This window comes from Scyliorhinus torazame, chromosome 2 (assembly GCF_047496885.1).
Source record: "Scyliorhinus torazame isolate Kashiwa2021f chromosome 2, sScyTor2.1, whole genome shotgun sequence".
NCBI classification, from domain to species: domain Eukaryota; kingdom Metazoa; phylum Chordata; class Chondrichthyes; order Carcharhiniformes; family Scyliorhinidae; genus Scyliorhinus; species Scyliorhinus torazame.
In genome coordinates this window covers 403,888,002-403,904,210 of record NC_092708.1, presented here as the reverse complement: position 1 = coordinate 403,904,210, position 16,209 = coordinate 403,888,002, and the positions used below count along the sequence as shown (strand labels likewise).

The 16,209-nt window shown below is 56.3% G+C and overlaps 1 protein-coding gene across 1 annotated transcript in view; it reads right to left on the bottom strand.

Annotated features, from left to right (window-relative positions):
- Positions 1-16,209, bottom strand: part of nek9 (NIMA related kinase 9) — a 125,907-nt gene that overhangs the window by 70,006 nt on the left and 39,692 nt on the right. Inside the window, exons 8-9 of the mRNA XM_072494605.1 lie at positions 14,273-14,332; positions 12,005-12,171 (exon numbers count right to left, since the gene is read on the bottom strand). Coding sequence (XP_072350706.1) covers positions 12,005-12,171; positions 14,273-14,332 — 227 coding nt within the window. The remainder of the gene's footprint in view (positions 1-12,004; positions 12,172-14,272; positions 14,333-16,209) is intronic.

Sequence of the window (16,209 nt, the reverse complement as noted above, 5' to 3'; positions counted from 1 at the left end):
GAGAGAGCCAGACAGAGAGAGAGAGAGATACAGAGAGAATGAGAGAGACATAGAGAGGGACAGACAGAGAGAGAGCCAGACAGAGAGACAGATAGAGAGAAAGAGAGCCAGACAGAGAAAGAGAGCCAGACAGAGAGAGAGACAGACACAGAGAGAGAGAGAGAAAGAGAGAGAGAGCCAGAGAGAGAGAGAGAGCAAGACAGAGAGAGAGAGAGAGAGAGAGAGAGAGAGAGAGAGAGAGAGAGCCAGACAGAGAGAGAGAGCCAGACAGAGAGAGAGAGACAGACACAGAGAGAGCGAGAGATAGAGAGACTGAGAGAGACAGACAGAGACACAGAGAGAGAGACAGAGAGAGAGAGCGAGAAACAGAGAGAGCCAGATAGAGAGAGAGAGAGAACCAGACAGAGAGAGACAGATAGAGAGAGAGAGCCAGACAGAGAGAGAGACAGACAGAGAGAGACAGGCAGAGAGAGAGACAGGCAGAGAGAGAGACAGGCAGAGAGAGAGACAGGCAGAGAGAGAGACAGCCAGACAGAGAGAGAGAGAGACAGACAGAGTGAGAGAGTCAGACAGAGAGAGAGACAGGCAGAGAGAGAGGGACAGCCAGAGAGAGACAGACGGGCAGAGAGAGAGACAGCCAGAGAGAGAGACGGGCAGAGAGAGACGGGCAGAGAGAGACGGGCAGAGAGAGACGGCAGAGAGAGACGGGCAGAGAGAGACGGGCAGAGAGGGAGACGGGCAGAGAGAGACGGGCAGAGAGGGAGACGGGTAGAGAGGGAGACGGGCAGAGAGAGACGGGCAGAGAGGGAGACGGGCAGAGAGAGACGGGCAGAGAGAGACGGGCAGAGAGGGAGACGGGCAGAGAGGGAGACGGGCAGAGAGAGACGGGCAGAGAGGGAGACGGGCAGAGAGGGAGACGGGCAGAGAGAGACGGGCAGAGAGAGACGGGCAGAGAGAGACGGGCAGAGAGAGACGGGCAGAGAGAGACGGGCAGAGAGAGACGGGCAGAGAGAGACGGGCAGAGAGAGACGGGCAGAGAGAGACGGGCAGAGAGAGACGGGCAGAGAGAGACGGGCAGAGAGAGACGGGCAGAGAGAGACGGGCAGAGAGAGACGGGCAGAGAGAGACGGGCAGAGAGAGACGGGCAGAGAGGGAGACGGGCAGAGGGAGACGGGCAGAGAGAGACGGGCAGAGAGAGACGGGCAGAGAGAGACGGGCAGAGAGAGACGGGCAGAGAGAGACGGGCAGAGAGAGACGGGCAGAGAGAGACGGGCAGAGAGAGACGGGCAGAGTGAGACGGGCAGAGAGAGACGGGCAGAGAGAGACGGGCAGAGAGAGAGACGGGCAGAGAGAGAGACGGGCAGAGAGAGACGGGCAGAGAGAGACGGGCAGAGAGAGACGGCAGAGAGAGACGGGCAGAGAGAGACGGGCAGAGAGGGAGACGGGCAGAGAGAGACGGGCAGAGTGGGAGACGGGTAGAGAGGGAGACGGGCAGAGAGAGACGGGCAGAGAGGGAGACGGGCAGAGAGAGACGGGCAGAGAGAGACGGGCAGAGAGGGAGACGGGCAGAGAGGGAGACAGGCAGAGAGAGACGGGCAGAGAGGGAGACGGGCAGAGAGGGAGACGGGCAGAGAGAGACGGGCAGAGAGAGACGGGCAGAGAGAGACGGGCAGAGAGAGACGGGCAGAGAGAGACGGGCAGAGAGAGACGGGCAGAGAGAGACGGGCAGAGAGAGACGGGCAGAGAGAGACGGGCAGAGAGAGACGGGCAGAGAGAGACGGGCAGAGAGAGACGGGCAGAGAGAGACGGGCAGAGAGGGAGACGGGCAGAGGGAGACGGGCAGAGAGAGACGGGCAGAGAGAGACGGGCAGAGAGAGACGGGCAGAGAGAGACGGGCAGAGAGAGACGGGCAGAGAGAGACGGGCAGAGAGAGACGGGCAGAGTGAGACGGGCAGAGTGAGACGGGCAGAGAGAGACGGGCAGAGAGAGACGGGCAGAGAGAGACGGGCAGAGAGAGATCGGCAGAGAGAGACGGGCAGAGAGGGAGACGGGCAGAGAGGGAAACGGGCAGAGAGAGACGGGCAGAGAGAGACGGGCAGAGAGAGACGGACAGAGAGAGACGGGCAGAGAGAGAGAGACGGGCAGAGAGAGAGAGACGGGCAGAGAGAGACGGGCAGAGAGAGACGGGCAGAGAGAGACGGGCAGAGAGAGACGGGCAGAGAGAGACGGGCAGAGAGAGACGGGCAGAGAGAGACGGGCAGAGAGAGACGGGCAGAGAGAGATGGGCGGAGAGAGACGGACGGAGAGAGACGGGCAGAGAGAGACGGGCAGAGAGAGACGGGCAGAGAGAGACGGGCAGAGAGAGACGGGCAGAGAGAGACGGGCAGAGAGAGAGGGGCAGAGTGAGACGGGCAGAGAGAGACGGGCAGAGAGAGACGGGCAGAGAGAGACGGGCAGCGTGAGACGGGCAGAGAGAGACGGGCAGAGTGAGACGGGCAGAGAGAGACGGGCAGATAGAGACGGGCAGAGAGAGACGGGCAGAGAGAGAGGGGCAGAGTGAGACGGGCAGAGTGAGACGGGCAGAGAGAGACGGGCAGAGAGAGACGGGCAGAGAGAGACGGGCAGAGAGACGGGCAGAGAGAGACGGGCAGAGAGAGACGGGCAGAGAGAGACGGGCAGAGAGAGACGGGCAGAGAGAGACGGGCAGAGAGAGACGGGCAGAGTGAGACGGGCAGAGAGAGACGGGCAGAGAGACGGGCAGAGAGAGACGGGCAGAGAGAGACGGGCAGAGAGAGACGGGCAGAGAGAGACGGGCAGAGAGAGACGGGCAGAGAGAGACGGGCAGAGAGACGGGCAGAGAGAGACGGGCAGAGAGAGACGGGCAGAGAGAGACGGGCAGAGAGAGACGGGCAGAGAGAGACGGGCAGAGAGACGGGCAGAGAGAGACGGGCAGAGTGAGACGGGCAGAGAGAGACGGGCAGAGAGAGACGGGCAGAGAGAGACGGGCAGAGAGAGACGGGCAGAGAGAGACGGGCAGAGAGACGGGCAGAGAGAGACGGGCAGAGAGAGACGGGCAGAGAGAGACGGGCAGAGAGACGGGCAGAGAGACGGGCAGAGAGAGACGGGCAGAGAGAGACGGGCAGAGAGAGACGGGCAGAGAGAGACGGGCAGAGAGAGAGCGACACGCAGGCAGAGTGAGCGACACACAGGCAGAGAGAGAGCGACACGCAGGCAGAGAGAGAGCGACACACAGGCAGAGAGAGAGCGACACACAGGCAGAGAGAGAGCGACACACAGGCAGAGAGAGAGCGACACACAGGCAGAGAGAGAGCGACACACAGGCAGAGAGAGAGCGACACACAGGCAGAGAGAGCGACACACAGGCAGAGAGAGAACGACACGCAGGCAGAGAGAGAGCGACACGCAGGCAGAGAGAGAGCGACACGCAGGCAGAGAGAGAGCGACACGCAGGCAGAGAGAGAGCGACACGCAGGCAGAGAGAGAGCGACACGCAGGCAGAGAGAGCGACACACAGGCAGAGAGAGAGCGACACGCAGGCAGAGAGAGAGCGACACGCAGGCAGAGAGAGAGCGACACGCAGGCAGAGAGAGAGCGACACGCAGGCAGAGAGAGAGCGACACGCAGGCAGAGAGAGAGCGACACGCAGGCAGAGAGAGAGCGACACGCAGGCAGAGAGAGAGCGACACGCAGGCAGAGAGAGAGCGACACGCAGGCAGAGAGAGAGCGACACGCAGGCAGAGAGAGAGCGACACGCAGGCAGAGAGAGAGCGACACGCAGGCAGAGAGAGAGCGACACGCAGGCAGAGAGAGAGCGACACGCAGGCAGAGAGAGAGCGACACGCAGGCAGAGAGAGCGACACGCAGGCAGAGAGAGAGCGACACGCAGGCAGAGAGAGAGCGACACGCAGGCAGAGAGAGAGCGACACGCAGGCAGAGAGAGCGCGACACGCAGGCAGAGAGAGCGCGACACGCAGGCAGAGAGCGACACGCAGGCAGAGAGCGACACGCAGGCAGAGAGCGACACACAGGCAGAGAGAGAGCGACACACAGGCAGAGAGAGAGCGACACACAGGCAGAGAGAGAGCGACACACAGGCAGAGAGAGAGCGACACGCAGGCAGAGAGAGAGCGACACGCAGGCAGAGAGAGAGCGACACACAGGCAGAGAGAGAGCGACACACAGGCAGAGAGAGAGCGACACGCAGGCAGAGAGAGCGACACACAGGCAGAGAGAGAGCGACACGCAGGCAGAGAGAGAGCGACACGCAGGCAGAGAGAGAGCGACACGCAGGCAGAGAGAGAGCGACACGCAGGCAGAGAGAGAGCGACACGCAGGCAGAGAGAGTGACACGCAGGCAGAGAGAGAGCGACACGCAGGCAGAGAGAGAGCGACACGCAGGCAGAGAGAGAGCGACACGCAGGCAGAGAGAGCGCGACACGCAGGCAGAGAGAGCGCGACACGCAGGCAGAGAGAGCGCGACACGCAGGCAGAGAGAGCGCGACACGCAGGCAGAGAGAGCGCGACACGCAGGCAGAGAGAGCGCGACACGCAGGCAGAGAGAGCGCGACACGCAGGCAGAGAGCGACACGCAGGCAGAGAGAGAGCGACACACAGGCAGAGAGAGAGCGACACACAGGCAGAGAGAGCGACACACAGGCAGAGAGAGCGACACACAGGCAGAGAGAGCGACACACAGGCAGAGAGAGCGACACACAGGCAGAGAGAGCGACACACAGGCAGAGAGAGAGCGACACACAGGCAGAGAGAGAGCGACACACAGGCAGAGAGAGAGCGACACACAGGCAGAGAGAGAGCGACACACAGGCAGAGAGAGAGCGACACACAGGCAGAGAGAGAGCGACACACAGGCAGAGAGAGAGCGACACACAGGCAGAGAGAGAGCGACACACAGGCAGAGAGAGAGCGACACACAGGCAGAGAGAGCGCGACACGCAGGCAGAGAGAGCGCGACACGCAGGCAGAGAGAGAGCGACACACAGGCAGAGAGAGAGCGACACACAGGCAGAGAGAGCGACACACAGGCAGAGAGAGCGACACACAGGCAGAGAGAGCGACACACAGGCAGAGAGAGAGCGACACACAGGCAGAGAGAGAGCGACACACAGGCAGAGAGAGAGCGACACAGGCAGAGAGAGCGACACAGGCAGAGAGAGCGACACAGGCAGAGAGAGCAACACACAGGCAGAGAGAGCGACACACAGGCAGAGAGAGCGACACACAGGCAGAGAGAGCGACACACAGGCAGAGAGAGCGACACACAGGCAGAGAGAGCGACACACAGGCAGAGAGAGCGACACACAGGCAGAGAGAGCGACACACAGGCAGAGAGAGCGACACACAGGCAGAGAGAGCGACACACAGGCAGAGAGAGCGACACACAGGCAGAGAGAGCGACACACAGGCAGAGAGAGCGACACACAGGCAGAGAGAGCGACACACAGGCAGAGAGAGCGACACACAGGCAGAGAGAGCGACACAGGCAGAGAGAGCGACACAGGCAGAGAGAGCAACACACAGGCAGAGAGAGCAACACACAGGCAGAGAGAGCAACACACAGGCAGAGAGAGCGACACACAGGCAGAGAGAGCGACACGCAGGCAGAGAGAGAGCGACACGCAGGCAGAGAGAGAGCGACACGCAGGCAGAGAGAGCGCGACACGCAGGCAGAGAGAGCGCGACACGCAGGCAGAGAGCGACACGCAGGCAGAGAGCGACACACAGGCAGAGAGAGAGCGACACACAGGCAGAGAGAGAGCGACACACAGGCAGAGAGAGAGCGACACACAGGCAGAGAGAGAGCGACACGCAGGCAGAGAGAGAGCGACACGCAGGCAGAGAGAGAGCGACACGCAGGCAGAGAGAGAGCGACACACAGGCAGAGAGAGAGCGACACACAGGCAGAGAGAGAGCGACACGCAGGCAGAGAGAGCGACACACAGGCAGAGAGAGAGCGACACGCAGGCAGAGAGAGAGCGACACGCAGGCAGAGAGAGAGCGACACGCAGGCAGAGAGAGAGCGACACGCAGGCAGAGAGAGAGCGACACGCAGGCAGAGAGAGAGCGACACGCAGGCAGAGAGAGAGCGACACGCAGGCAGAGAGAGAGCGACACGCAGGCAGAGAGAGAGCGACACGCAGGCAGAGAGAGAGCGACACGCAGGCAGAGAGAGCGCGACACGCAGGCAGAGAGAGCGCGACACGCAGGCAGAGAGAGCGCGACACGCAGGCAGAGAGCGACACGCAGGCAGAGAGAGAGCGACACACAGGCAGAGAGAGAGCGACACACAGGCAGAGAGAGCGACACACAGGCAGAGAGAGCGACACACAGGCAGAGAGAGCGACACACAGGCAGAGAGAGCGACACACAGGCAGAGAGAGCGACACACAGGCAGAGAGAGCGACACACAGGCAGAGAGAGCGACACACAGGCAGAGAGAGTGACACACAGGCAGAGAGAGAGCGACACACAGGCAGAGAGAGAGCGACACACAGGCAGAGAGAGAGCGACACACAGGCAGAGAGAGAGCGACACACAGGCAGAGAGAGAGCGACACACAGGCAGAGAGAGAGCGACACACAGGCAGAGAGAGAGCGACACACAGGCAGAGAGAGCCCGACACGCAGGCAGAGAGAGAGCGACACACAGGCAGAGAGAGAGCGACACACAGGCAGAGAGAGCGACACACAGGCAGAGAGAGCGACACACAGGCAGAGAGAGCGACACACAGGCAGAGAGAGAGCGACACACAGGCAGAGAGAGAGCGACACAGGCAGAGAGAGCGACACAGGCAGAGAGAGCGACACAGGCAGAGAGAGCGACACAGGCAGAGAGAGCAACACACAGGCAGAGAGAGTGACACACAGGCAGAGAGAGCGACACACAGGCAGAGAGAGCGACACACAGGCAGAGAGAGCGACACACAGGCAGAGAGAGCGACACACAGGCAGAGAGAGCGACACGCAGGCAGAGGCACTCACAGGCAGAGAGACAGAGACACACACAGGCAGAGAGATAGAGGCACACACAGGCAGAGAGATAGAGGCACACACAGGCAGGTAGGGAGAGAGGTATGAAGAGGGCGAGTGAGACCCAGGCAGAAAGAGTGACAGAGAGAGGGAGAGACAGACAGGGAGAGAGGCACTAAGGCAGGGAGGGAGACAGACAGGCAGGCAGAGAGAGACAGACAGGCAGAGAGAGAGATAGACAGGCATAGAGAGATAGGCAGACACAGGCACAGAGAGAGAGAGAGACAGGCAGAGTGAGAGAGACAGACAGGCAGAGAGATAGATACACACACACACACACAGGCAGATAGAGAGACAGAGATGCACACAGGGAGAGAGATATGCAGAGAGAGAGAGAGAGAGAGAGAGAGACATAGACGGATAGACAGACAGACAGACAGGGAGAGAGAGACAGACAGGAAGAGAAAGACAGGTCGGCAGGCAGAGAGAGAGAAATAGACAAGCAGGGATAGAGAGACAGAGAGAGAGACAGACACACACACACACATAGGCAGAGAGAGACACACACAGACAGACACACACAGAATGGAAAACAGGCACACACACACATACATACAGACAAGACACACAGACAGAAACACACAAAGACAGGCAGACGGACACACAGGCAGACGGACACACAGGCAGACGGACACACAGGCAGACGGACACACAGGCAGACGGACACACAGGCAGGCACAAACAGAACATAGAACGATACAACGCAGTACAGGCCCTTCGGCCCACGATGTTGCACCGAAACAAAAGCCATCTAACCTACACTATGCCATTATCATCCATATATTTATCCAATAAACTTTTAAATGCCCTCAATGTTGGCGAGTTCACTACTGTAGCAGGTAGGGCATTCCACGGCCTCACTACTTTTTGCGTAAAGAACCTACCTCTGACCTCTGTCCTATATCTATTACCCCTCAGTTTAAAGTTATGTCCCCTCGTGCTAGCCATTTCCATCCGCGCGAGAAGGCTCTCACTGTCCACCCTATCTAACCCCCTGATCATTTTGTATGCCTCTATTAAGTCTCCTCTTAACCTTCTTCTCTCCAACGAAAACAACCTCAAGTCCATCAGCCTTTCCTCGTAAGATTTTCCCTCCATACCAGGCAACATCCTGGTAAATCTCCTCTGCACCCGCTCCAAAGCTTCCACGTCCTTCCTATAATGCGGTGACCAGAACTGTACGCAATACTCCAAATGCGGCCGTACCAGAGTTCTGTACAGCTGCAACATGACCTCCTGACTCCGGAACTCAATCCCTCTACCAATAAAGGCCAACGCTCCATAGGCCTTCTTCACAACCCTATCAACCTGGGTGGCAACTTTCAGGGATCTATGTACATGGACACCTAGATCCCTCTGCTCATCCACACTTCCAAGAACTTTACCATTAGCTAAATATTCCGCATTCCTGTTATTCCTTCCAAAGTGAACCTCACACTTCTCTACATTAAACTCCATTTGCCACCTCTCAGCCCAGCTCTGCAGCTTATCTATATCCCTCTGTAACCTGCTACATCCTTCCACACTATCGACAACACCACCGACTTTAGTATCGTCTGCAAATTTACTCACCCACCCTTCTGCGCCTTCCTCTCGGTCATTGATAAAAATGACAACAGCAACGGCCCCAGAACAGATCCTTGTGGTACTCCACTTGTAACTGAACTCCATTCTGAACATTTCCCATCACCCTCTGTCTTCTTTCAGCTAGCCAATTTCTGATCCACATCTCTAAATCACCCTCCATCTCCGGCCTCCGTATTTTCTGCAATAGCCTACAGTGGGGAACCTTATCAAACGCTTTGCTGAAATCCATATACACCACATCAACTGCTCTACCCTCGTCTACCTGTTCAGTCACCTTCTCAAAGAACTCGATAAGGTTTGTGAGGCATGACCTACCCTTCACAAAGCCATGCTGACTATCCCTGATCATATTATTCCTATCTAGATGATTATAAATCTTGTCTCTTATAATCCCCTCCAAGACTTTACCCACTACAGGCATGAGGCTCACCGGTCTATAGTTGCCGGGGTTGTCTCTGCTCCCCTTTTTGAACAAAGGGACCACATTTGCTATCCTCCAGTCCTCTGGCACTATTCCTGTAGCCAATGATGACATAAAAATCAAAGCCAAAGGTCCAGCAATCTCTTCCCTGGCCTCCCAGAGAATCCTAGGATAAATCCCATCAGGACCCGGGGAATTATCTATTTTCAGCCTGTCCAGAATTGCCAACACCTCTTCCCTACGTACCTCAATGCCATCTATTCTATTAGCCTGGGTCTCAGCATTCTCCTCCACAACATTATATTTTTCCTAAGTGAATACTGACGAAAAATATTCATTTAGTATCTCGCCTATCTCTTCAGACTCCACACACAACTTCCCATCCCTGTCCTTGACTGGTCCTACTCTTTCCCTAGTCATTCGCTTATTCCTGACATACCGATAGAAAGCTTTTGGGTTTTCCTTGATCCTACCTGCCAAATACTTCTCATGTCCCCTCCTTGTTCGTCTTAGCTCTCTCTTTAGATCCTTCCTCGCTACCTTGTAACTATCCATCGCCCCAACTGAAACTTCACACCTCATCTTCACATAGGCCTCCTTCTTCCTCTTAACAAGAGATTCCACTTCTTTGGTAAACCACGGTTCCCTCGCTCGGCGCCTTCCTCCCTGTCTGACCGGTACATACTTATCAAGAACACGCAGTAGCTGATTCTTGAACAAGCTCCACTTATCCAGTGTGCCCAACACTTGCAGCCTACTTCTCCACCTTATCCCCCCCAAGTCACGTCTATGGCATCATAATTGCCCTTCCCCCAGCTATAACTCTTGCCCTGCGGTGTATACTTATCCCTTTCCATCATTAACGTAAACTTCACCGAATTGTGGTCACTGTCCCCAAAGTGCTCTCCTACCTCCAAATCCAACACCTGGCCTGGTTCATTACCCAAAACCAAATCCAACGTGGCCTCGCCTCTTGTTGGCCTGTCAACAAATTGTGTCAGGAAACCCTCCTGCACACACTGTACAAAAAACGACCCATCTAATGTACTTGAACTATATCTTTTCCAGTCAATATTTGGAAAGTCAAAGTCTCCCATAATAACTACCCTGTTACTTTCGCTCTTATCCAGGATCATCCTCGCCATCCTTCCCTCTACATCCCTAGAACTATTTGGAGGCCTATAGAAGACTCCCAACAGGGTGACCTCTCCTTTCATGTTTCTAACCTCAGCCCATACTACCTCGGAAGATGAGTCCCCATCTAGCATCCTCTCCGCCACCGTAATACTGCTCTTGACTAGCAGCGCCACACCTCCCCCTCTTTTGCCTCCTTCTCTGAGCTTACTAAAACACCTAAACCCCGGAACCTGCAACATCCATTCCTGTCCCTGCTCTATCCATGTCTCCGAAATGGCCACAACATCGAAGTCCCAGTTACCAACCCATGCTGCCAGTTCCCCTACCTTATTTCGTATACTCCTGGCATTGAAGTAGACACACTTCAAACCACCTACCTGAACACTGGCCCCCTCCTGCGACGTCAAATCTGTGCTCCTGACCTCTATACTCTCATTCTCCCTTACCCTAAAACTACAATCCAGGTTCCCATGCCCCTGCTGCATTAGTTTAAACCCCCCCCCAAAGAGCACTAACAAATCTCCCCCCCAGAATATTTGTGCCCCTCAGGTTCAGATGTAGACCATCCTGTCTGTAGAGGTCCCACCTTCCCCAGAAAGAGCCCCAGTTATCCAGAAATCTGAATCCCTCCCGCCTGCACCATCCCTGTAGCCACGTGTTTAATTGCTCTCTCTCCCTATTCCTCATCTCACTATCACGTGGCACGGGCAACAACCCAGAGATAACAACTCTGTTTGTTCTAGTTCTGAGCTTCCATCCTAGCTCCCTGAAAGCCTGCCTGACATCCTTGTACCCTTTCCTACCTATGTCGTTAGTGCCAATGTGGACCACGACTTGGGGCTGCTCCCCCTCCCCCCTAAGGACCCGGAAAACACGATCCGAGACATCACGTACCCTTGCACCTGGGAGGCAACATAACAAACGTGAGCCTCTCACGCTCCCACAAAATCTCCTATCTGTGCCCCTGACTATAGAGTCCCCAATTACTAATGCTCTGCTCCTCTCCCCCCTTCCCTTCTGAGCAACAGGGACAGACTCCGTGCCAGAGGCCCGTACCCCATGGCTTACCCCTGGTAAGTCGTCCCCCCCACAAGTATCCAAAGCGGTATACTTGTTTCTCAGGGGAACGACCGCAGGGGATCCCTGCACTGACTGCTTTTTTCCAGTCCCTCTTACAGTTACCCACCTATCTCCAATCTTTGGTGTAACTCATTCCCTGAAGCTGCTATCTATGACCCCTTCTGCCTCCCGAATGATCCGAAGTTCTTCCAACTCCAGCTCCGGTTCCTGAACTCGGTCTTGGAGGAGCTGGAGACACAGACAGGCACAAACACAGGCAGAAACAGACACATAGTCAGACAGACATTCAAACTTACACAGAGACAGACAGACACACATATACAGTCATTCACACAGACAAACACACAGGCAGGCAGACAGACGGACACACAGGCACACTGAGACAGACACACACACAGGCAGACACACACAGAGAAAGACAGGCACACAAACACACAGGCAGAAACAGACAGACAAACTGACACACACAGGCCGTCTCACCTAGATACACATAGAGACAGACACACACACAGGCACTAATCCCTAAACATATAGCAAGATGCAGTGGACAGTGATCATTGCAGGAATACGAACCATATCAAACTGTGATGATGTTCCTGTGATCTGGCTAAAGTGAAGTGTCTCAGCATGGAGCTGACATTTAACCTGGAGTGTTTCTCTACCCTGCCATTCCCTGTGCCCAGATATGCCCTGTCTTATTCTGCGTGATCACCTGTAGAAGCCAGTCGGGACAGGAGCTCTCGGTTAGATTGCTGGAAGACTTGATTGGGCTGAACGTTCCAATTCCTCGCTTGTCCTCCGCTGTTCTTTTCATCCCGTTTTGCCCGTCATCATCCTGCTCGTTTCTGAAATCTTCCTCCAGTGCCGACCCCTGTGGAACTGGACAGATATCAGGAGAGTCAGCAGCTGTGAGATGGACAGGGGACAGCACACACCCAGGAGTAATAACACTGATATCAATACAAGTTAAACACCACCCCCCTCACAGCGCCCCCCACCCCCACACACACAAACATTAGAAGAGACATCAAGTGAGTCAGGAAGGTATATCATTTCTAGACCATTTAAGTCTCAAAGGAGTTTGGCTTGACTGGATGGCATTTATTTTAATGCAAGGAGTCTGATGAACAAGGCAGATGAGTTGAGGGCACAAATTAAAACAGGGGGGTATGAAGTAATCACTTAGACATAGAATCATAGAATCTAAAGTGCAAAAGGAGGCAATTCGGCCCATCGAGTCTGCACTGGCCCTTGGAAAGAGCAACCCACCCAAGCCCACACCTCCACCCTATCCCCATAACTCCACCTAATCTTTTTTGGACACTAAGGGCAATTTATGTTTGTCAATCCACCTAACCTGCACATCTTTGGACTGTGGGAGGAAACCGGAGCACCCGGAGGAAACCCACGCAGACACGGGGAGAACGTGCAGACTCCGCACAGACAGTGACCCAGCGGGGAAACGAACCCGGGACCCTGGCGTCGTGAAACAACAGTGCTAACCACTGTGCTACGCGCCATGACAAGGGAAAGTGTCCATTAAGGACCACAGTAGTAATTTCTTCTTCACACGCACTCTCTCTCTGACACACGCACTCTCTCTCTGACACACACACTCTCTCTCTGACACACACACTCTCTCTCTGACACACACACTCTCTCTCTGACACACACACTCTCTCTGACACACACACTCTCTCTCTGACACACACACTCTCTCTCTGACACACACACTCTCTCTCTCTGACACACACACTCTCTCTCTCTGACACACACACTCTCTCTCTCTGACACACACACTCTCTCTCTCTGACACACACACACTCTCTCTCTCTGACACACACACTCTCTCTCTCTGACACACACACTCTCTCTCTGACACACACACTCTCTCTCTGACACACACACTCTCTCTCTGACACACACACTCTCTCTCTGACACACACACTCTCTCTCTGACACACACACTCTCTCTCTGACACACACACTCTCTCTCTGACACACACACTCTCTCTCTGACACACACACTCTCTCTCTGACACACACTCTCTCTCTGACACACACACTCTCTCTCTGACACACACACTCTCTCTCTGACACACACACTCTCTCTCTGACACACACACTCTCTCTGACACACACACTCTCTCTCTGACACACACACTCTCTGACACACACACTCTCTCTCTCTGACACACACACTCTCTCTCTGACACACACACTCTCTCTCTGACACACACACTCTCTCTCTGACACACACACTCTCTCTCTGACACACACACTCTCTCTCTGACACACACACTCTCTCTCTGACACACACACTCTCTGACACACACACACTCTCTCTCTGACACACACACTCTCTCTCTGACACACACACTCTCTCTCTGACACACACACTCTCTCTCTGACACACACACTCTCTCTCTGACACACACACTCTCTCTCTGACACACACACTCTCTGACACACACACACTCTCTCTGACACACACACACTCTCTCTCTGACACACACACTCTCTCTCTGACACACACACTCTCTCTCTGACACACACACTCTCTCTCTGACACACACACTCACTCTTACAAGAGGTCATAGATTTTGGCTAAGAAATGGAAGATTTAAAACAGAAATGAGGTGGAATCACTTCATTTAGATGGTCGGAAACTCTGGAATTCTCTAGCCTGAGTGCAGTGGATGCCGGAACACGGAACAAATTTAAGGAGGAGACAGATAAGTTTCTAATTAACAGCGGGAGGAAGGGTTGTGGGGAGCAGACAGGGAGGTGGAGATGAGATCAGCCATGATCGTACTGAATGGTGGAGCAAACTCCAGATGCTGAATTGCCGACTCAGGCTCAGAGATCTGAGATTCTCTCATCCTTCCTGTAACATTTGCACCAAACATTATATCTTTGACCCCTAGTTCTTGCACGGTCAGCTAATGGGAACATCTTTGCACGTCGCCGCGATACTCACCAGCTCCAATAGACAGGCCACTGCTGTTCGATCGAATGGTTTTCGAGGCGAGCACAATTTCTGGAATAGCAAAGGCACAGTGTTTGTATCTGAAAGTGGTTTCGGACAGCAACAGGTCATGAACTCCACAAAGCAACTAGAGTCAGGACGAAGAGAACTGAGAACACGCCACCATCCAAAACTGGCTTCCACCGTCACATTTGCTGGAGAGCAGACAGGAAGGTGGAGATGGTGAAAAACTCCCCACACTCTGTGATCGGATATAAACAGCGTCACAGTGCCAGCTGTGGTTCAGTGGGTGACCCCCTCCCCTCCCAACCAGAACATCAGGGGTACCAGGCTCATCGCAGCAACTGTGCGGAACTGAGCCTCGCTCTCTCAATGCAAAATAAATTGAGGGGGGTGTGTGAGAGGGGGTGAGGAGAGGGTGTGTGAGGGGGTGGATGTGAGGGGGTGAGGATGGACTGTGAGTGGGTGAGGAGGGGCTGTGTGAGGGGGAGAGGAGGGGGTGTGAGAGGGGGTGTGAGAGGGGGTGAGGAGGGGGTGGGTGAGGGGGGTGTGTGTGAGGGGGTGAGGAGGGGGTGAGGATGGACTGTGAGGAGGGGCTGTGTGAGGGGGTGAGGAGGGGGTGTGAGAGTGGGTGAGGAGGGGGTGAGGAGGGGGTGAGGAGGGTGTGTGTGAGGGGGTGAGGAGAGGGTGTGTGAGGGGGTGAGGAGAGGGTGTGTGAGGGGGTGAGGAGGGGGTGAGGAGAGGGTGTATGTGAGGGGGTGAGGATGGACTGTGAGGGGGTGAGGAGGGGCTGTGTGAGGGGGAGAGGAGGGGGTGTGAGAGGGGGTGAGGAGGGGGTGAGGAGAGGGTGTATGTGAGGGGGTGAGGATGGACTGTGAGGGGGTGAGGAGGGGCTGTGTGAGGGGGAGAGGAGGGGGTGTGAGAGGGGGTGAGGAGGGGGTGAGTGAGGGGGGGGGTGTGTGAGGGGGTGAGGAGGGGGTGAGGAGGGGGTGAGTGAGGGTGGTGTGTGTGAGGGGGTGAGGAGGGGGTGAGGATAGACTGTGAAGGGGTGAGGAGGGGCTGTGTGAGGGGAAGAGGAGGGGGTGAGGAGGGGCTGTGTGAGGGGATGAGGAGGGGGTGAGGATGTACTGTGAGGGGGTGAGGAGGGGCTGTGTGACGGGGTGAGGAGGGGGTGTGAGAGGGGGTGAGGAGGGGGTGAGGAGAGGGTGGATGTGAGGGGGTGAGGATGGACTGTGAGGGGGTGAGGAGGGGCTGTGTGAGGGGGAGAGGAGGGGGTGTGAGAGGGGGTGTGAGAGGGGGTGAGGAGGGGGTGAGGAGGGGGTGGGTGAGGGGGGTGTGTGTGAGGGGGTGAGGAGGGGGTGAGGATGGACTGTGAGGAGGGGCTGTGTGAGGGGGTGAGGAGGGGGTGTGAGAGTGGGTGAGGAGGGGGTGAGGAGGGGGTGAGGAGGGTGTGTGTGAGGGGGTGAGGAGAGGGTGTGTGAGGGGGTGAGGAGGGGGTGAGGATGGACTGTGAGGGGGTGAGGAGCGGGGGTGAGAGGGGGTGAGGAGGGGGTAAGAAGGGGATGAGAAGGGGGTGGGTGAGGGGGTGAGGAGGGTGTGTGTGAGGGGGTGAGGAGGGGGTGAGGATGGACTGTGAGGGGGTGAGGAGGGGCTGTGTGAGGGGGTGAGGAGGGGGTGTGAGAGGGGGTGAGGAGGGGGTGGGTGAGGGGGTGAGGAGGGGGGGTGTGAGGGGGTAAGGAGGGGGGGGTGTGAGGGTGTGTGTGAGGGGGTGAGGAGGGGGTGTGTGAGGGGGTGAGGAGGGGGTGGGAGAGGGAGTCGGTGAGGGAGGGAGTGTGTGAGGGTGGTGAGGGGGCGAGGAGGGTGTGTGTGAGGGGGTGAGGAGTGTGTGTGTGAGGGGGTGAGGAGTGTGTGTGTGAGGGGGTGTGTGA